The 21461-nt window shown below is 48.5% G+C and overlaps 7 protein-coding genes across 7 annotated transcripts; 4 read left to right on the forward strand and 3 right to left on the reverse strand.

Annotated features, from left to right (window-relative positions):
* Positions 1 to 119: 119 nt before the first annotated feature.
* Positions 120 to 5225, forward strand: VFPPC_07784 (ABC multidrug transporter; the record flags this gene model as incomplete). Its single annotated transcript, XM_018286592.1, has 16 exons — positions 120 to 284; positions 340 to 880; positions 932 to 1161; positions 1211 to 1490; positions 1553 to 1786; positions 1841 to 2532; positions 2585 to 2747; positions 2808 to 3044; positions 3097 to 3292; positions 3346 to 3417; positions 3469 to 3519; positions 3571 to 3635; positions 3687 to 3871; positions 3921 to 4354; positions 4413 to 4493; positions 4544 to 5225. The coding sequence occupies 16 exons, from the start codon at positions 120 to 122 to the stop codon at positions 5223 to 5225; spliced, it is 4308 nt and encodes a 1435-aa protein (XP_018143287.1).
* A 198-nt stretch (positions 5226 to 5423) lies between these two features.
* On the reverse strand, positions 5424 to 6776 carry VFPPC_14307 (Acyltransferase 3; the record flags this gene model as incomplete). The annotated part of the gene is made up of 1 exon (XM_018292076.1): positions 5424 to 6776. One exon carries the CDS (start codon positions 6774 to 6776, stop codon positions 5424 to 5426), a length of 1353 nt encoding a protein of 450 aa, XP_018143288.1.
* Positions 6777 to 7118: 342 nt separating this feature from the next.
* VFPPC_07785 (right handed beta helix region domain-containing protein) lies at positions 7119 to 9159 on the reverse strand (the record flags this gene model as incomplete). The annotated part of the gene is made up of 2 exons (XM_018286593.1): positions 7119 to 8155; positions 8229 to 9159. 2 exons carry the CDS (start codon positions 9157 to 9159, stop codon positions 7119 to 7121), a joined length of 1968 nt encoding a protein of 655 aa, XP_018143289.1.
* Positions 9160 to 9831: 672 nt separating this feature from the next.
* On the reverse strand, positions 9832 to 11848 carry VFPPC_07786 (flavin containing polyamine oxidase; the record flags this gene model as incomplete). The annotated part of the gene is made up of 7 exons (XM_018286594.1): positions 9832 to 10841; positions 10910 to 11162; positions 11222 to 11241; positions 11311 to 11341; positions 11399 to 11536; positions 11601 to 11631; positions 11724 to 11848. 7 exons carry the CDS (start codon positions 11846 to 11848, stop codon positions 9832 to 9834), a joined length of 1608 nt encoding a protein of 535 aa, XP_018143290.1.
* Positions 11849 to 13068: 1220 nt separating this feature from the next.
* On the forward strand, positions 13069 to 15553 carry VFPPC_14308 (amino acid permease; the record flags this gene model as incomplete). Its single annotated transcript, XM_018292077.1, has 16 exons — positions 13069 to 13154; positions 13217 to 13250; positions 13333 to 13402; positions 13486 to 13558; positions 13621 to 13649; positions 13777 to 13841; positions 13895 to 13966; positions 14016 to 14244; positions 14298 to 14326; positions 14384 to 14416; positions 14472 to 14496; positions 14552 to 14753; positions 14808 to 14885; positions 14957 to 15085; positions 15139 to 15365; positions 15417 to 15553. The coding sequence occupies 16 exons, from the start codon at positions 13069 to 13071 to the stop codon at positions 15551 to 15553; spliced, it is 1518 nt and encodes a 505-aa protein (XP_018143291.1).
* A 1867-nt stretch (positions 15554 to 17420) lies between these two features.
* On the forward strand, positions 17421 to 18113 carry VFPPC_07787 (carbohydrate-binding domain, family 9-like, subgroup; the record flags this gene model as incomplete). The annotated part of the gene is made up of 1 exon (XM_018286595.1): positions 17421 to 18113. The coding sequence occupies one exon, from the start codon at positions 17421 to 17423 to the stop codon at positions 18111 to 18113; it is 693 nt and encodes a 230-aa protein (XP_018143292.1).
* Positions 18114 to 18693: 580 nt separating this feature from the next.
* VFPPC_07788 (beta-xylosidase) lies at positions 18694 to 20340 on the forward strand (the record flags this gene model as incomplete). Its single annotated transcript, XM_018286596.1, has 1 exon — positions 18694 to 20340. The coding sequence occupies one exon, from the start codon at positions 18694 to 18696 to the stop codon at positions 20338 to 20340; it is 1647 nt and encodes a 548-aa protein (XP_018143293.1).
* Positions 20341 to 21461: the final 1121 nt, after the last annotated feature.

Raw genomic sequence — 21461 nt, forward strand, 5'->3', positions numbered from 1 at the left:
CAACAACATGATTATGTTGACTTTGATTCCCCGCCATCCATTTGTCGAATTGTGCCTTGCAAGGACAAGTGATTCCTGAGCGGATTGGTGACGCGAAGTTGTCGGCGTTGACTCTCAAAATGGACACGTTGATAGGAAACCAACTCTGCAATGTCACATTTGCACCATCCGTCATTACACTTCCCGCGTCAATAGGCTTGTTGCTCTTGGCACCTGTGAGGATTTTTCAGCTTCGAAATGAGTCGGTCAAAGTGTCCTTTGGCAAACTGGCGTATGCCAAACTGGTGAGTTTTTCACCAATTGGAACTTGGAAAGCTCAGATGAGTTGATGATATACAGACATTTTCGTCATTTCTGGTGCTTTTGAAACTAGCACAGCTTGTTGTTACTGTCTGGACAGGTTTCCAAAGGCGGGTTGAGTTGCTTAGCCTCTGTGCATCCTTGATCGCGAGTGTCCTGCTCGTGCGGCTATCTCTCGCGGAGCATAGACAGTCAATAAATCCATCGACCTTGACGGCAGTCTATTTATTGGTAGTGCTGTGTGGTAATATGATTGCTGGCAGCCAAGAACTTGTATCGTCTCAGCGCTTCAACAGTCGCATTCTCTCCAAGGCGTTATGGTGTGCTGAGGTCTTAACTCAGCTGGTCCTTTTGGTCCTTGAGTCCCAGAACAAAGTCAAGGCTACACTCTCCCCTTACAAAAGCACTCCGCCTGAAGATGCTGCTGGAATGTTTAGCCGAACGTTCTGGTGGTGGCTTATGGATTTGCTGGCGGCAGGAAAGCACAGCAACTTGAGAATAAGTGACACCCCACGACTGAGTGAATCGCTGCAGCCGAGACTTGCGCGAACGGGTATACTACAAGCATGGAATAAGAGAGGTGCGTAGAGATTCCGTTGGAAGCATCACCTTTGCTGACATGACTGTGTAGCTAAGTCTGACGATGGTTATGTACTACTAAAGGTAGTGGCAGGCAGTTTGACCAAGCCACTGTTGTCGCCAATCATCCCACGAGTTTTCGTGACAATATTTCGATGCAGTCAGCCGATCATCATAGCCCGTGCGATCACATTCGTGACGAATAATCAGGATGGTGACATAGACTCATGCGAAGCGTTCAAGATATTCTTTGCTGCAGTGACTGTATATTTTGGACTTGCTGTAAGTGCTGTCCATTTATGTATCGACATCTGCTAACTGACGAACACAGATATCGAATTCGATGTATGTACATCGGCTGAACAGACTCGAAGTGCTTATACGAGCCTCCCTTGTGAACCTTGTTTACGAAAAGTCACTGAACCTCAGCCACGATGGGGCCGACGCCGGTCGAGTGGTCACGATTATGAGCACAGATATCGACAGTGTGACTGATATGGGCAGACTTCTTCATGCAAGCTGGGGCCAGCTCTTTGAACTTGTGGGTGGTTTGGTGTTGTTGGCAAAAGAGGTAGGCTGGCTGTTTCCAGTGCCGGTGGTTACCATCTTTAGTGAGTACTAAACAAAACTTTCGACTGTATAAATTACGGGAGTCTAACGTTTTCTTGTGAAGTTGCCTCTCGAATGAGTCGTTTCGTTGCCCAGAACGTACGTTCTCGAACCAAGACTTGGAATGACGCCACGCAAGCTAGAATATCGACACTGAGCTCTATCCTCGGATCAATGCGTGGCGTGAAAGCAATGGGTCTATCTGATGCTATCAAAAAGCACGTAGAGAACTTACGTGGAAAAGAGATTGATGGCTCCAAGCACGTTAGATGGATGCAGGTGGCTTACAATGCAAGTGGTAAGTTTGCCTCGACAACGTGTGTGTCTAGAGAATTGCGCTAATACGCACAAGCAAATGCCAATGGCATCTTTACTCCTGTCATTACTGTCGTGTTGTATGCGATCTTGGCTGCCTCGAGAGGCGTGCCTCTTGACACCAAGACGGCCTTTACCACTGTAGCAATTCTGCTTCTGGTAACGCACCCGGCGAATATGATCATGACAATTGTACCTAGAGTTATTGGCTCTTTGGGAAATGTTGATCGAATTCAGTCGTTTTTGCTTGAGTCACCACGGGTTGACTCTAGGAAGATTATTCATGATGACAATTATCCTACTGAACGAGAGATTGAGACTGGCATACGTCTTGACGATGTGACGATCAGATTTAGTAAGAAGGCTGCTCCAACACTCAGCAATATCGATTTGGATCTTCCCAAACACTCTATTACGATATGCGGCGGCCCTACTGGATGTGGGAAAACCACACTGGCCAAAGCAATATTGGGCGAAGTCTCTCCGACACAAGGTGTGGTAACAGTCTCTTCGTCGCGTATTGCGTATTGCGACCAGCGGGCTTGGGTTCCAACTGGCACCATTCGACAAATTATTTGTGCTTTTGCAGACGTAGTGGATGAGAAACTGTACAAAGAGGCGTTGAGAATCTGCTGTCTTGATCATGATCTTCAAAGGCTGCCTGATGGGAATGAGACTGTAGTTGGAAGCAGGGGGTTTAACCTCTCTGGAGGTCAAAGGCAACGACTGGTAAGGCTGAGGTGGCCTTTAAACTAAGACGATGATTATTGACCTTGACTAGGCTTTGGCTCGCATGGTGTACTCTGGAGCGAGTATTGCCATACTAGATGATCCGTTTAGCGCTCTGGACGGAACAACTGAGAGCAAAGTAGTCAAGAACTTGCTAGGTAGAGAAGGGTGGTTTCGAAAGGCGAAAGTGACTACTTTTCTTATCACCAACGCAGGTTAGTGGCCCGATTCCTGACTATGCAAGTCCCTGAACATTCCTAATTCAGTGAGAGCAGCGCAGCACTTTCAATATGCGGATCGAGTTGTTCTTCTGAACAATTCGCGAGTTGCCATGCAGGGCGACTGGAGGACCCTGAAGAATCATTCTTCAGAGATGCAAAAGTTTAGTTTCCAAGAAACCGACTCCCCAAATGTTGAATCAAAGAGCAAGGTTGTGAATGGCACCTCGAAGCAAGCCGAGAAGGACGCAGAACAAGATTTGGGTCGCCGCGTTGGAGACTTGTCCCTCTATAGTGAGTTTATACCACCATGGGTAAGGCACATGCTGACATTTGCATCTTTTAGGTTACTACATCCGGTCTGTCGGGATCTGGAACTTCTTACTGCTGGTAGCATGCACTGCTTTATTCACCCTCAACATTTTTACTACTTACTGGTTTAAGTTGTGGACGGAGAGTGATGGAAACCACACGCTCTACTACATTTCGGGATATGTTTTGTTGACATTCATTGCTTGGGCTGCTACTAGCGCGAACTTATGGTGAATAAGGGATGGCAATTGCGTGATATAAGTCATTTCTGACAGCCTTACAGGAGCACTTATATTCTTCTGGCGCCAAGATCGGGACGATTGCTCCATCAATCACTGCTAGAAACGACTATTGCGTGAGTGCACACTGACATATTACCTCATATGCAACAACTAATTCAGAAAAGAGCACCACTACAGTACTTTTCTTCTACGGATGTGGGAGTTATTCTAAACAGGTATTCCACGCAAAACTTGTGGGAGTCAATGCTTCTGCTAACTGCAACCAGATTCAGCAAAGATATCTCGCTTGTAGACAGACAACTCCCTTCCGCATTGTCGGCTCTGTGTGCTCGTAGGTATTGCAAAATTTCAATAAGCTGAATAATGTCCTAACGATGCTTAGAAATCTTCAAAATGCTGCTTCAGATCATACTCCTGGCTCAGGTTCAACGTCCCCTGCTGGCCGCCCTCCCAGTTTGCACACTGGTAGTGTATTTAGTGCAGAAAGTATACCTGCGAACGTCCCGTCAACTTCGTGTTTTGGAGCTAGAATCCCACTCTTCTCTGAATTCCTGGTTTCTTGAAACCGTATGTTGCTGATAACAGGTTATCCGCAAGAGTTACTGACGTTTTGTAGACCGAGGGTCTGCTCTCGATTCGAGCATTCAACTGGATCAAACCCGCGACAGATAAAAACCTCGAGAATCTTGAAACGTCTATCAGGCCTGCCTATTCACTCGCTTCGCTGCAATGTTGGCTCAGCCTTATGCTTGATCTTATCGTCAGCTGCATTGCTGTGGGCATAATTTTCATTGCAGCGGCGTGGAGGAGCGAAACGTCCCCTGGGAATATTGGTGTCTCTCTGAACCTGATTCTTATAGCTAATACGACACTCCAAAGACTTGTTGAATCATTTACGCAGCTTGAAGTTTCTCTTGGGGCTATTGCTCGACTTAAAGAAGTTGAGATGACGACACCGAAGGAGGACAAGGCAGGCGAGGATCAAGTCCCGGAGTCGTCTTGGCCAGAAACAGGTCGCTTGACATTGAGTAAATTTAGTGCGGGATACGGGTATGCTTGTGGATTACACCAAACAAACAATATGAAGGACCATACTGAAATTTCCCAGTGACGGGCATATGGTTCTGAAAGATCTTAATCTGACCGTTGAAGAAGGTAGAAAACTCGTGATCTGCGGTCGCACTGGCAGGTATGATGTCCATATATCTGAGGAGTATCCGCTTGCTGATAATGTCACAGTGGGAAGACTACTATTGTTTTGGGGCTTCTGCGTCTCATAGAAAGCTCCGGAAGTGTCGAGATTGATCAACACCCACTGTCCCGAATTCCTCGAAACCTAGTCAGAAGTCGGGCCTTCATCACAGTCCCACAAGAACCCTTCTTCCTACCTGATGCGTCCCTCCGCTTCAACTTGGACCCGGACGGTCTAGCTTCAGAGGAAATGCTTCGTGGCGCTCTTCAAAACGTGGGAATCTGGGATGCCGTGTGCGGTATAAGTCGCGGCATCGAATTGGATCCTCTTTCTCAGCCTGTTTCGAACCTACAGGCACTGTCTGTTGGCCAACTTCAACTCGTATCTATGGCAAGCGCCGTATTAAAGAAGAATATACTGAGCCAAGGGTTGGAATATGCCGACTTTGGGAGTGACACGCTGTCTCCGAAACCTATACTCCTTTTGGATGAAGCAACCTCGTCTTTGGATACCACCACAGAAGAGGTTATTTACAACATAATCGAGAATGAGTTTGTTGCATGCGGTTATACAGTTGTTATTGTTGCGCATAGAATAAGTGTTTTGGCAAAGACTATGCGTCCTGGAAAGGACAAGGTGGCGTGGTTGCAGGATGGGCGAGTTGTCAAGGTCGGAGATTACGACGAGATTGCTCAGCTTGCGACTTCGGGTGTAGGGGATGAGGAATAAGCAAAATATCTAGATAAACATGTACAGATCCAAACGACCGAACCACCCTTGATTAAGTTGATGTATCGAGCTGGCGTTATGAGAGCATGAGGAATTGCCGAGAGCTGACTTATTACATCTCACCGAGCACATCGAGAGCCTACCAACAGGACAATTCTCATGTATTTCAAGCAAAAGTAGACAGAGTTGGTGAACGTCTCAAATAAATCTCCGCAAAGACGGAAACATATCCAGACAGAACTTCGCCACCCCAAACGACCCATATACATTAACAGCTCCAACAACAACAGTCATAACAGAAGGTCCAAGCCATCTCCACACAGAATTAGTAGCCAGGGCATCATTATTCCCTCCATAACCCAAGAATCGATCAAAAGCTATTTCAGGAAGAATGCTGACAAGCATGTGCACGAGAAACGCACCGTACGAGTATTTGGCCTGAAAGAGACTGGAGCTTGCGGGCTTGTTATACCAAGCGGCGAAATACTTGACAAACGCAGGGCAGAGAAGTACGAAAGAAAACTCATTCCAGAAGGCATAGATGACGGCGGGATAGTTCCATCCTCCGCTGACGTCAGTAAGCGAATTGGCAACCCAGTTTTCGGCGGTGTCGCGGAATAAGTATGGTAGCCAGACTAGTGGTAATGTTGTGAGAGATACAAGTGTAGCGGTGATGATGGAGCGAGTAGAGCTGTCGGACTTGTTATGTAGTGAGCCGCCAGACTCGGTGTCCGTCTCCTCTTGATCTGTGTCATCCAGTGTGAACGGACTGATGAAAGAGGTACCGTATCTCCATGAAGCGTGTCCCATGGTGTATGCCAATACATATTGCGCACCGTGAGCTGGTTGTAGTGCTGTGATTGGCAAGTTTGTCCCGACAGGATAGTACAGCCGGACAAAGAAGCTGACAACGGCAGCTCCAATCCATCCATAATTGGCGAGCAACGTGTACCAAGAGGGGGGTTTTGGACTGCTGTTTTCGAATATCTGCGTTTCGGTCTTTTCATCCGCCGTGCTTGGAGTTTCAACTGCCGGGGCGACAAACGCAGTTATAGCATCCATCAATAATAAGTTGGTTGTGTACCAAACTGGCCCGCGGACGCTACGCATCGTCGAGAAATACCCAGCAAGTTGCCCTGAAATAGAGGAATAAGTCCATTCCTTAAGAGGAATGAGACTAATAAAAGGTTGAACCAGGAAAGAGTACACAACAGCGACGAGCCCCAACCTCAGCACCTTGCTCTTCATGAAAGACCATCTTGTTCGATTGGGGTCTCGGTCTATACGCTCAAGCGACTGAGCCGACATGCGTCCAGATATCCAAAAGAAGAGGCCCATGAAGAATGATTGATTGAAAGCAGCTGAGATGGTTAGAGGAATTTCCGCTCCCGGAAATGCCAGTCTGGTTATTGTCGATTTGAACGGCGTTCCTCCTGGCGCTCCATATGCGACGGCGGTGTGGTGAACGACCACAAGGCCGGTTAGAAAGGTTCGTAGATTGTCGAAGTCATGGCGACGGAGGGAGATTATGTTGTTTGAAGTGGCACTCATGATGGTTTATGAAGTTCAGTCTTCATTGCGTTGACGTTATGTTTTGTTTGCCCCTCGTGAAAATTGAGCTTATGGAAGAGATTCAGGATCGGTCAGCCACATAACTGGAAAAGGTACCCGTTGAATCTGACTTCGGGCCGAACAGCCGCCTGGTTATTTATAGAATTGTTAGAGTTTCAGGAATCATGATTACGGTTCTTGTTACCGTTTCCGCAAAGAATGCGGCAACCGACGTGTTGAATTGGATACTCTTGTTTATTTGCACATCAATACAAAACCAGTGTTTAAGCCGGTTTCAATCTCAAAGCAGTCATCCCAGATACCATCGTCACTTCAACCTCCCTATTGCGACACGATGAAAGCATCGTCAACGTAAAGTGTCGAACCCCCAGCTGTTATCACCACGTCGTTGTTTCCACCCTGGTCAACCGCCTTCACAGACTTTCCATCCAATACAGCCTTGGCCTTTCCATGGTCATCAATGATAACCTCCAAAATATGCCAGTACCCAACATGCGCTGCAACGATGCCATCCAAAGTCACGACGTACTTGCCGACCTGAACCGTTGCCGCCCGTCCACTAACCGCAGTGAATAGTAACCCTACATCAAACCGGACACCAGTAGCAGAAGCTTGATAAGAACGCGTCAATCGACCACCCGCATCAATTCGACCCGACTTTCCCAAATCTCCCGCAGGATCAGGCACAACGGAAACCTGACCGGTGGTGGTCCATCCTTCGGTGGTGCCTTGGTCGAAATTGCTAATCCACTGAGGTGTTTGAGTAGCCTTGCCGCTGTAAAAGCCCAGGTTTTTGTTCTTGTTCGTAGGGTTGCCAAAGAAGTCTCTTGATATGTCGCCGTCCACAGCTACGGCAGAGTTCAGAGCAGGCGAGCCACCAAGCAAGAGATAGGCGTTCGGATCCTTCAACCCTGGTGCTGCGAGAAACGGGTCGCTCGTGCTGGTATTAGTGGCGCCGGGATATGAGTTAATGGCGCCGCGCATAATGTTGTTGTCGATTTTGAATAGAGAACTGTCGAGCTGCCATGTACCCTTTCCAGAGCCAAATTTTTGTATGATGTTGTTGGTGAAGAGCACATCTAGCTTCAGATTCTGCTTCAGTGGAGCGTGGACAATGTTGGAGTTGATTCCATCGCCAATTACAATGGTATTCTTGTAAAACTTGCCCCCAACGAGATTACCAGAACACACTTGGATTACTCGTGCCCGATCATTTACTGACAGGTTGTAGCGGATAGTGAAATTGGTAGTTGGTTTGTCGTACGGGCATAAGAGGAAAAATCCTCCTTCGTTGTCGTGAGATACATTATACTCATATACAGTTCCAGACGAGGAGTGGTCCACGTCGTAAGACATACCTGTGGTGAGTTTAGTACGTCGAGACCTAGATCAAGCCTTGCCACCAGGAAAAGGAATCCTACAAAGACTTACCATCGTTTGTAGTTTTGCCTCCCGAAACAGTGTTATATCGAAACAAAGTGCCGTCCGCATTTGCCGTCCAAAAGCCCGCACTAACACCACCATTGTTGAGATTGAACACATGAAGACGGTTATGCTCTACCACGGCATCAGTATTGCCGTGAACTACAATTCCATCTCCACCAATATTGAACAAGCGGTTGTTGCGGACCCTCAAACCCGTCGATGCCTGCCAGTTCTGAAAACATAGCTTACGCCAAAATGCGGCCATGGCATCTCTGCGGCACCAATTCGACCAAGTGTAGATTCCTTGACGGCTCACATCCCGAAGGATGTTGTCTTCAATGAGTGTATCACGAAAATATGTAGGCGTGTTGTTGCCAGCAGCTTCAATGATGATGCCCCCCGAAGCGCCGGAATACTTGCCAACAGCCCGATCACCACCACTGGTAGACGGCATGCGGCCCTGTACATCGTGGATATACAGCCGTCGTATTGTGAGGCCCTTGACTTCGCCCGAGTCCTGGGCATAGACGTAAACACCTCGGCGTGCCGTCTTATTGCTTCCTGGGTTGGTAATTTCCAAATCCTGGAGTGTGACGTATGAAGTTCCTTGCACCAAGACACTATTGAGATCACTGGGTTTGGCAGTAATAATTGGCAAAGGAAACTTCGCATCGCCATATGAACCGATAGTGATTGGGGCACTCTGCGAACCGCTGCTCTTGACTGTCAAGGTCTCGTTGAAGTGTGTGCCTCTTTTGAGGAGAACATTATCCCCAGGTTTGAGAGACAACTTGTCGAGTTCTGCCAGAGTATTGAAAGGCGATGACTGCTGACCATTGCCGTTATTGGCAGCAGAGCCGTCAAAGTAATAGTTTGATGCCGCAATGCGAGATGGAAAAGCTGCTGCCAGCAAGAACGTCCAAAGAAGAGGCTTCATTGTGAACCAACTCGATAGATTTGCTTCTCCGGCTACAACCATGAGGAACTGGAGAGACATCCAATCCATTCATGATGAAAGCAGTCGAGTCGCACATCTTAAATGCTCATGTCAATGCCATTGAGTTTGACAACCACGTGGACAAGTTGGATCAACCCCGCCAATTCTAGTCAATTGACCTGCCTGATGGATTATACCTTCGCTTGGATCCGAAAGCTCAGCCCAATAATATGAGTTTCGTGACATTTCTATCCACTTTTGATGTTCTCGCGTAAATACGGGGGGAAACTACGCAATGCTTGGCCCTTGGAGGCGATGGGGCCGCAGCCGACGAGCCCGAAATTTAGACAATTTCTTGGACTTGTTTTTCTAGATAGTATCGGCGGCGTCGGCTGGATGGTGATGATCGTAAGGGCAGATTAGCGAGTTGCAACATACAAACATCCTACTTTCACTCACGCCCAAACAATGACGAGATATTTCGGTCGGCAGTTGCCTTGTTAATTACAAATCCAAGCCGCAGATGATGCAACGTCTCTTGATCGTCAATCCTTGTGCTTCGGCTAAGAAACGTGAACTTGGTGGAGAGACGTCGTACCACTTTCATCCTAGCCTTGCACCTTATGTATTATATTGACTTGATATTTACATTTCATATACACATTCTACATTTCACTCATCCGATTCGCTCGCATAAAAGCTACTCGTAGCCCAGCCATTCAAAACATTATAATGCTCCAGAGGCGACGTCCCGTGAAGCACCTCGTAATGATGCCTGCCGCCACACACCGTACCATTGTAAACATGCGCACACTGGCCCTTCAACAAAGCAGCAACTTGAGATCCAGCCTCCATGCCCTCGAACCAAGCACCGTGCAGGAATCCAAAGTATTCAGCACTGGTAGCCTCGCCTGCAAACCAAAGTCTGCCAGCGTTCGCCCGCAGGTTCTGGTGCATTTCGAGCGTGGTGCCAATAGGCCAGTTGGAGTAGCTTCCATATGCCCAGGGCGTCTTTGTCCATCGGGGATACTCGAATGCTATGGGCTCGGGGACAGTGACGTTAGGGAACATTTGTCGCAGAACCTCTAGGGCTTCCTTCTTGGTCTGCTCATCTGTCTGCTGTTCAACTCTGTAGGATTCGTCTTCTACGACTGTGGCAAATATGATGTTTGAGCCGGGCATGAATCCTTCCGTTGAGAGAGATTGCCAGACGGGGTAGTATCCGCGCTTGGTTGGAGACGCATACAAGAAGTACTGCGTGTCTTCTGGCCAGAACGTCTCGTTGAATTGCATAAAGATCTTGGTATATGTTCCCATGCTGAACTTGGAGATGGCGCCGCGCTTCCACTCGGGGAGCTGGGGCTTGAAGGCCACGACGTCGTTTTGCAAAACGCCAAGGGAGAAGGTACAGATTGCGTATGCGGCGGAAATGCATGAACCGTCGCTATTGTGAATGGTGACGCCGTCGTCTGAGTAGGTGACGTTGGTGATTTGAGTCTTGAGCAAGAGTCGGTTGTCATTCTTCTTGAGGAATGTTGCCGCTTCTGCTTCAATAATGTGTCTGTATCCTCGGGGATCAATGACGAGGTTGTTTTCGTCGCTGAACTGGTTAAAGGTGAGGTTATCACCGGCAGCACCAAATATCAGGGACGAATCTTCCGGTGTCAAAGCAGATTCCCAATCTATAAATAACGGCGGTCAGTTTTAATGACCAAGTGAACAGACGACATGTAGATATGTTTGTACGCACCCCAGTTCCACCATTCAACTGCCTGACGCTTCATGTCACTGTGCTTCGGGTTCCATCCGGCCATGGCGAGACCAGCACGCGTAGTCTCGTCTTGGATATTCTCCGCGAGCATGCGGCCAGCTTTTACAGATGCCTTGGTCCATGCTGCGTCGTATTCATCCAGGATCTCACTGTAGTCGGTGTATCCAGTTTCATTATATGTCAAAATGGAACTGTAGTTGGAGTAGGTATTCTTGAGTTTGTACTTTTTGGCCTAAGAACCGTTAGTTTACATGGAGAAAAGTCGTTCAACTTGTCCGCTTGGTTTCTTACCAAAGTCCAAACAGGATTTTCTGTTGATTGAGTTAGATACTTGTCCCTGCAACTCCAAGTTGTGTTGAAACTGAGGCATCTTATCTTACCTGGTCCACCGGGATTGCCAAGGCCTTGAATCTAGCCAAGGTCCGTCAGCTCCATCAACTACCGCAACTATGCCGTCATAATACACACCCAATTTGCTCCCTGCTCAATCACGTACGGCGAACCATCCTTCTTCTTGCCGAAATTTCTCTGCGTGGCACGGCCGCCGACGCGATTGTTATACTCGATGATAACAAAGTCGGTAACAGAGTTATTCGCGAGTGCTTGCTAATAACCTTGAGTTAGTTGCGCCACCATCGCCACGCAGCCCAGTAGGGAAATTTAAGCTTACTGCAGCCGTTATGCCAGCCATACCACCGCCTCTGGAAGGGTTCTTAGCTTCTATTCGCCTTTGTTCGCATTGGTGGCGCTCCCCGCGTTCATACAGCAGACGTCACGGCATGGACTGACTTACAGGATGGCAACGCTGGCTTTTCTGCATGTCTGGTCTTTGGGAGCATTTCGAGCGACGTGAGCAGAGGTGGTTTGAATACACACAGCTGCAATAGCAGCAAGGGCCGTGGAATGTTTCAGATGCATATCTGCGTGACGCGACAGCGACGAGAAGATCACCAAGGCGAGCTATCGGGACGAGATGAAGTTTTGCAAACGAGTGCTACCGGCATCCTTATGTCTGTTTCTCTACCCTTTTTTACCTCATACATCATGTTGTACAACATGCTTCGGGACTTCATTTGCCAATGTCTCGCGCTCACCATATCTCGACCCTTGTTCTGCTAGCATCCCCACCTTGATGCCATCGTAAAGTCCGTAGGAACTCGGATTATGAATAGGCTAGTCCAAGAATGGTGCTTATTTTGGCCAGATTGATGATTGTGGTCTAGACGGTGCATATCATCGTGGTGCATGGGGGCAGTTTCGGTAAATCTTCCCGTTGATTTGAGTCAGGTCCCTGCAAGCTGTTCAACCCTGGGCCATCACGGCATGCCGTATAGGCAGATCAATTTACTCCATGAACGATAACCTTGGCTGGCAATTCCAAGGTTCTCCAACAAGCTCAAAGATCCTTGGTCCTTCAATATTCCGCCGGTCAACGGCGGCCGCCGCACGGGCTAATCTTCAACCAACTCGCTTCAATGTTATCATTCTATCGCGAGTTCCAATCACTTCCTCCACTCCAACATGAACAATCCTCTGATCTATCCATCCCCACACCACGACAAAGATTGCCAAGGCACAACCCAAATCCACTGGCTCCATCCCGTCTTACATGAATTGATAGCCTTTAATGGGCCTGAAGAGGAGGCATATCCACTTCCCCGCACAACAAAGTCCTCCCAAGTCCATATTAACTCGTTCTCTTGCGGCCAATTCTCCATATCATTGATAGAAGACCATCCACCTAAGCCCTGGCACACCTCGCTATCTGGGCGCCACCCCCGGTTTCCCCTGCCCTTTCTGGCTGGTTTATCTCTGGCGTCGTGATACGGATAAATGCCCAAAGCGAGTGAGATCGATCGTTACCCCAAATTCGCTCGCTTGGGTATTCGTACTCCAATACTGAAGCTGTAAAGTACGGACCGGAACGGCGCCCGAAGCCACATCCTTCGGCTCTCCGCGCACACCGGAATTTCGATAATCGGTGCCGGAAACCACGGTAATCCAGAAGTTCTTATTTTTGGGGTTTTAAGCCTGGGTTTTGGGTGTTACATGTTCGACCGCCTTGGCGTCAGGATGAGCAACGCCTCAACCGACATCTCGGGAACACTGCAACCACCACAGACGGACGAGAGACAAACATGAAGGAAGAGTATGAACACGAAGATGACGCCCAGCTGGCGGCTATGGGCCATAGGCCCGAACTGAAGCGAAACTTTTCGACATTGTATGTCAGGTTCATTCTATGGTTGCAAAAGAACAAAGACTGACTCTGCTCGCGTGATGCAGGTCTATGTTGGGGTTGGCGTTTGCCGTCTTAAATGTCAGTGAGGGCATTTCGGTCCTAGCAATTGAGTTTGGAAACTCGAAACTTGAAGCGTAAACTAACTGTGCGATTTGAATAGTCATGGACAGCTTTATCGGCAAGTCTTTCTGTCAGTTTGACTTCTGGAGGAAGTACAAGTATTATTTGGGGTATGTCGAATTGATTTCCTGATCCGTCACCACATGCGACCGGACTCGCGTGTCCAACGTTTGACTGACTGAGGAGAACACAGGCTTGGTCACAGCAGGAATATGCAACTTGTGCATTGCTGCCTCTTTAGCTGAGTTTTTGTCCGCCTATCCGACGTAAGTACTGATATGTTTACACAAGCTTTACGGAGTACGAGGCTGATGTGTTTTACAAACAGGGCGGGTGGTCAATACCATTGGGTGGCAGGTAAGCCAAGTTTCTCGATCCATGAAACATTCAAATAGAAAGTTTGTCTAACAAGTATTAGTCGGTATGCATAACATAATTTAGATCCTAGTGTGCGAGAATGTCTGTTAACAACATCTGCGAATAGTATCGTGGCCAAAATGGGTTCCTATCCTGTCCTGGATCACAGGCTGGATCAACGTTGCAGGATGGGTACGTCGTGTATACTTTCATCATTCCTCTCAGGGCTAACATGTCGGTGTTAGATTGCTCTTGTCGCAACAAACGCTCTACTTTCTAGCCAGCTAATCGTTGGAATCATCTCCGCCCTCCATCCAGTAGGTGTGTCGAACCCATTCAATCTGACACATTACCTGACAACTACAGGCATACGACCCGCAACGATGGCACCAATTCCTGATCTATATTGGATTGACCTTGCTGTCTTTCATAATCAATGCTTCCATGAACTCACTTCTCCCTATTATTTACCACGGAGCGTTCATGTGGTCTATTGGCGGGTTTGTCGTAGTATCTATTACCGTCTTGGCTTGTGCATCGCCCGACTTTAATTCAGCTTACTTTGTATTCTGCGATTTCATCAACCAAACAGGCTGTAAGTCCCAGTATAAGTTTCGGCATGAGTTGAAATAAGACTGACCCCCACAGGGCCCGATGGCGTTGCTTGGCTGCTTGGCGTGAGTACTCAGGAATAAGGTTTCACACATCGCCTTTGGCTAACTGCATAACGACAGCTTCTCCAAGGCGGGCTGGGCGTTACTGCCTTTGTAAGAGAGATCAATGAAAATGAATGAGGAGTATCAGCTAATAGTGATTTCCTAGGATGCTGTCGCACACATGATTGAAGGTAGAGACTTATCAAACGAGTTATCACGTCTTGAGATCTAACGGGTTGTGCACAGAAATTCCTCACGCCGCTGCTCAAGGACCGAAGATCATGGTAGTATGTGTCGGAATCGGAACATTCACCGGCGCAATCTTCCTCATTGTCTTGCTATTCGTCTCTGGAAACATTGACGACGTTATCAGCTCCAAGGCCGGGCCTCTTCTGCAGATTCTAATTCATGCGACCAAGAGCAACGCCGGTGCCATCTGTCTACTCATGTGGGAACCATAAAGCCATACCATATGAATGAACCTTATGCTAACTTAATGGAGGCTACCCTTGGTTTGCCTTGTTTTCGCTACACTCAGCGTTATGACTACGAGTAGTCGAATGATTTTCGCATTTGCAAGGTATGAGAGCATCCACACGAAAACAAAACCCCATGGTGGGAAAGGCCGGCTGGTTAACCCACGTGAAATAGAGATGGCGGTTTACCTGCCTCAAAGTTCTTTGCCAGAGTTCACACCAGACTCGGACTACCTTTGAATGCTCTGATCCTTACCTCGGTAATTGTGATCCTCTTCGGTCTGATCTTCTTAGGTTCAACCAGGTACAATGGAATCTTATCAGATGTACACCTCGAGTATTGCTAACGCCCTTCAGCGCCTTCAACGCCATCATCTCCGCATCAGTTGTAGCCCTCGATTTATCGTACGCGATGCCCATTGCAGTAAACTTTCTTCAAGGCCGAAATGCTCTACCAGATCGAAAATGGAAGCTGCCTAATTGGTTTGGTTGGACTGCGGACTGCATTTCACTGGCATATATTTCGTTGACCACGGTGCTGTTCCTCTTTCCTCCGGTGTTGCCTGTGACTGGCAGCAATATGAGTAGGTCAAGTGCCCACAGCTGTGCTTATATTATGCTAATTGGCATGTTAGACTATTGCATAGTTGCATTCGCCATAATCATTAGTATATCTGTTTTCCAGTGGATAGTCGATGGGCGGAAGAACTTTACAGGGCCGCGGGTGAATCTCATTGCTGAGACCGTGGAACAGCCACCGACGCAGTCCTAACATGGCCAGGATAGTGAAGGTACTGCATTGAGGAGAAACTGATCGATTATTTGACGGCGCAGAAACTGCGGTTCATATCGCAACGAATACTTTGGACGAATTTGAACAATTGGGCGCTTTGGTTAGACCTCGCGGCATACCCCAGCTAGACGTCGAGCAGGCGCGAGTTTTATGGAGGAACAATTCTGGCACTGGATTATGTCATGTCAATAGATTATGCGGATACCAATGTTGAAGGGATATATAATCCATCACGAGTTTGGTTTAAGGTAGTGGGTTGCCTGATGCAAGATTAGTGAAGGTCTTTCACCGCGGCCCTGTGCTTAAAATGGCAACTCTGCAACTGACGTAATATCCCATGATGAAGGTCTGGGACAGGTTAAGCCAAGGCCCTTCAAAACATCAGAGAGCCATGTTATAGAGTCTGTAATGGCATGCCGTCAGGTTGAGGAGGTAATTGGTGTCCCTGTCAAAGGCATCATGAACGTACCACGACCAGGCAGCATATTGACACAAACGTCGCCAAGATACTAGCCAAACGAAACTTGACAGCCTTTAAGACAACTAACACGTTACCAATCGGAAGGAGACATCAATATTTACCAAATTAAGGGTCCGTCCGATTTTGACGTGGTATGGTCTACCAGGGGCGCGCAACGCAACACTTATACGGCGTATAGACACGACACTTGCGACCAAGAGCTGGACTGTTTGAAAAGACAAAGATTCTGGGAATGGCTATCTGCATTCAATCCGATTCGTCCAGGATTCAGCCGCTATTGCATTTCATGGTGCGCTGGTCGTAGCCAAGGGACCTATGCTTGGCGCGACGACACTGGCTTTGTGTGTACACGTTACTTTCCACAGTGTGAGGAGACTAGGGCGAGGAATGGCGTTGTCCATCGAAGTGACTCTTTCTAGATGTCATTAAATGGAGAGCATTGTGATGGGAGGGCACGGAGCAAAGACGACAAAGGTATGTTGTGCAACATGTGCAATATTTGTAAACTTTGGGTAACTTATTGCAAGTCAATATTATATTAATATAGACAGGATCAACATCATTCGCGCAGTTTATGCGTCCAAGTCCAAGATTGTCAGTTGCAACGACGATCATGGTTCAAAGCCACGTTTTTGACTTGTTTCCCCAGCAAACTCTCGATACCAGGGTCCAAGCTGTCAAACGGCCGCGATGGAACACAATCATACAATCGCCCCGTTCTAGCCCTTGGATCGATGTGCCTTGGTTTCTTATGAACCTTCCATCTGGGGATTTCATTTCCACGTAAATGTCTGCTGTGCCGCACACAATGGCATTATTGGCTGCATCTAGGTAACGTCACATTGAAAAGGAATTTGATGACATGGATTGATCCAGCCCCCGCAGTCGTGGCCCGCGATGTCTGATCTGGTCTGGTCAACTCGTCTGTCCCCTGTCTTGGCTGCATCAACCCGTAAGCTGCAGCTGCAGCTGCAGCTGGAGCTACAGGTACAGCTACTCGGACCAACAAACAATCGCATGGCCAAAGCCTACTATTGTCTGGTGTCTCGCAACAGCTCAAGCTCCTCGGAGCTATCAATTGGAAAAATGATCCCTGCACAAGTCAAGTTACTTCCAGATGCCCCCAATTGCTTAGCGGGGTTGGGAATGTTAGCTTTCAATTTCGCGAACATAACCCCAGCTGATCTTGAAGAGGAACACAAATCGCGAGCCCAAAGAAGAAGGACCTCAACCTGACGCCCAGAATAAAAAGCAGCCAACGTTCGCATCGATTTCCATCTCAACTCTTGCACTTGACACCTTTCTGCTCCTCTCTCCCCGTCCCACACTCAAGGCACCAGACAACTACCACCAGTTGACCGCAAAATGACGCGCTTCCTCACAATCGCAGCTCTGGCCTCAGCTGCCTTGGCCACACCAGCAAACTGCGACCTCAAAGTTCCCTCAGTCAACGTCCCCTCATGCTCTCGCGGCGTGGGCACCGTCAAATACGACAAGACTGTTCCGGACCTGAAGCCCTTCCCTCGCACTCAGGTAGACCTCTGCTATACCGACACGCATATCGACATTAAGTTCACCGCCCGCGATGAGGTAAACTTCTACTTTAACTCGTCGCAGGGCACCAATGGCGATATCTGGATGTATGAAGTTATGGAGGCTTTCATCTACAAGGGCACGGATAACCCGCAGACCTATCTTGAGTTTGAGGTCAACCCCAACAACGTCACCTACCAGGCGTTCGTTTATAATCCCTCCAAGGTGCGCGCCACGGGTGCTCCCTTTGACCACTTCTTCGTGTCAGACCCTGCTACAGATGGGTTTAGTTCTGTGACCAAGCTGGACAAGCCGAAGCAGCTGTGGGTGAGCGATGTGAAGATTCCTTTGGGTCTATTCAATGTCGACTCTGGCAAGGCTAGGGGTACGCAGTGGAGGATGAACTTTTTCCGGACTGTTGTTAGTCCCCAGACCTATCCGGACCAGGGACTCGGTGCGTGGAGTCCTCCTAACAAGGCGAGCTTCCACATTACTCCTTACTTTGGAAAGGTGAAGTTTGTATAAGTGGCTGGCTGTGGGCAATTGATATAATTAGACGAAATATACATGCAGATAATCAACGTCATTTATGAAGTTTACTGTTTCTTTTGGAGAATGAAACACGTGCCATTGTTTCGATACCTCTCCCACTGACCAAAATCAACTCAATGTTTGCATTAACTTACAGTATTTTATTCATCGCCAAGCAAATATTCTACACTCCTCCGCAATGAGGCGTACTGAGGCGTTGGAAACGGCGCCGTCTTCCCCGCCGGATAAATTGGATAATGCCAACAGCAGGCCCAATGTCTATTTCCATACCCACAGCCCTCGGAAATAAGTAGGAACTCTCGTTGATTAGTTCTGTTTTAACGTGGCCAAGATTAAACTAGTGGTCTTCCGGTGTCATGTTTGATCGACGATGGCTGTGTCGCGTGGAAAACTATGGGGGATCTACCCATTTCGACATATTTTGCCTGAATCAAATGAGCCGCCAACCGACAACTTACACGGCATGGCTACTTAAAGAGCAACTCCAAGACAACAAATCCCACCAGAATAGATGGAAAGTGAGCATCATATCCAATACAAACACAGCTTCAACATGCCTCCTCTGCAAAACCCAATACTCCCCGGTTTCAACCCGGACCCGTCCATCCTAAGAGTCGGAGATGATTTCTACATCGCCACATCAACATTCGAATGGTTTCCCGGCGTGCAAATCCACCACTCCACAGATCTTGCCAATTGGGACTTGGTGGTTCGCCCTCTCAGCCGCAAGAGTCAACTCGACATGCGAGGTAACCCAGACAGTTGCGGCATCTGGGCACCCTGTCTCTCACACGACGGCGAGAAATTCTGGCTCGTTTACACGGATGTGAAGCGCAAGGATGGCTCCTTCAAAGACACATTCAACTACATTGTTACTGCACCTGACATCAAGGGACCCTGGTCTGACCCGATATTCATCAATGCCTCTGGGTTTGATCCATCCTTATTCCACGACTCTGACGGGCGTAAATGGTTTGTCAACATGATGTGGGATCATCGCAAACGCCCACACGCCTTCACAGGCATCGCTTTACAGGAATTCAGCCCATCCGAAGGAAAACTCATTGGCCTCCGGGAGAACATCTACCGCGGCACAGACTTGGCCCTCGTCGAAGGACCGCATCTGTACAAACGAAACGGATGGTACTATCTCCTCACAGCTGAAGGGGGAACAGCATACGATCATGCCTGTACACTAGCTCGATCCCGTTCCATCTGGGGCCCGTACGAGACTCACCCCCAGAAACATGTCCTCACCTCCAAAGACGCCCCGTTTGCTGCCCTCCAGCGCTCTGGGCACGGAGACGTCGTCGAGACCCGGGACGGTAAGACATTCCTGGTACACCTGGCGGGACGGCCAGTCGGTCAAGAACGGAGATGCGTTCTAGGCCGCGAAACGGCCATCCAAGAAGCCTTCTGGGGTGACGACGATTGGCTGTACGTGAAAAACGGACCAGTGCCGTCGTTGAATGTGCAAGTCCCAGGTGTTCGAGACGAGTCTACGTATTGGGCAGAAAAGACATACGAGTTCCGCCAACAAGACGGACTGCATCCTGATTTCCAATGGCTCCGAACACCAGAACCAGAGAGGATATTCACCATCCAAGACGGTCAATTAGTTCTCACGGGCCGCGAATCCATAGGCTCCTGGTTCGAACAGGCCCTCGTCGCGCGACGACAGACACACTTCTCGTACGACGCAGAAACAGTGCTCGACTTCTCACCCACCGATGAGAGACAATTCGCCGGACTGACGGCCTACTACTCCCGCTACAACTTCTTCTACCTGGTCGTCACTGCGGACGCCAACGGCGACCGTGAGCTCCTCATCATGAGCTCCCAGGAGTCATGGCCAGACGGCAACCTCGACGATCTCAGCGATGCAAGCAAGGTCATCCGACTCCCGAAACAGGGTAAAGTACGTCTGGGACTTTCCATTCGCGGCGGGCGTCATCTTCAGTTCTACTATGCCGTGGTGGACGCAGATGAGACGAACAAGACGCCACTTCAGGCTGTTGGTCCTGCGCTTGATGCCTCCATTGTCTCGGATGAGTGCGGCGGTCATCAGGCTCATGGGAGTTTTACAGGCGCGTTTGTGGGACTGGCGTGCTCGGATTTGAATGGGTTGCGGGCACAGGCGAGGTTTGGGTATTTTGTGTATCGTCCTGTGAGGGATGAGATGGATCGGTATGAGATTTGATATTTTGCTTCTTTTTGCGGTGGGATTGGGCGTGGTGTCTGTAATTAAACTTGATGTTGTGGCGGCTTCCTTGCGTTGGGTGACAGTCTAGTGTGAGGTTGGTTGATGAGATTGAGATGCGTGGCGCAAGCCGCCAAAGCAAAGTTGTAGATCCACTGATGAAAGTACCAGAGATCAATATGTCTGGTAGCATCAGATGGAGGGAGATGGCTAGGACGGATATTTGCAGCCGGTGTTGGAAATGGATTTGCTTTTTCTGTCTGCTCACCGTTTAGTCTCAGTCATTGTGATTTGGGGTGATGGCGTGACATGATAGAAACGACTCGTTGGGTCGGTATTTGCTGTGAAACAAGTTATAGCATTGTCATATATTTCAGGGTCTCAATTTATGCTATCACAGGAGATGATATTTGAGGGCATGGTACTCCGTTGTAGGCTTCTTGTGATGAGTTATCAGAAACGGTGTCATTTAAGTAGCCATTACTGTCAATAAGCTGCAAAGCATCATCGACTGCCAAAACTCATCCAGCCGTCATTCATGTATATAGCATCATCGTATCCACGGATGCTCATGGCAAGCGGCAATACCCTGCCATCATTCAGATCGCGACAGAGGCACTCTCGCTGGACACTAATAGACCTATGCAGTAGTGCAGGGAGTCGCTCAATGCATGTCGCACATTAGATCTGTCTGCCAAGCCAGGCGAACAAAAGCGCCGTTGTCAAAGCTAACCTGCAGCCAGTTCATCATTCGGTCCATGACGTACATGCCCGTTCGTCTGTGTGCTGTTTGCTTGCCGTCTTGCCGCGCTGATTCCCAAGTGAGACTTACATGGAGTCACGAGATGACCTTCTCCAGTTCAGCCAACCTTCCACCTTGTTAAACGCTATTCGACATCTTGCGGGCCATACTGCAAGTACATTTGTACCTCGAACAAATTCATTGTCATGATTGTGCCACTGAGCGTTGTGCACGTGGAATAGTAACCCACCCTCAGGTTACGCTCCGTCTTCTCGAGCGCTCTCCAAGTATAGCGTCGTTCCCAAACCAGCGAAAATCAGCTATTCTAGATGATCGCCATGTGAAATCGTCCTCCGAGTGGTGGTAATGATGGGGGCCA

This window comes from Pochonia chlamydosporia, chromosome 4 (assembly GCF_001653235.2).
Source record: "Pochonia chlamydosporia 170 chromosome 4, whole genome shotgun sequence".
Classification (NCBI taxonomy): Eukaryota; Fungi; Ascomycota; class Sordariomycetes; order Hypocreales; family Clavicipitaceae; genus Pochonia; species Pochonia chlamydosporia.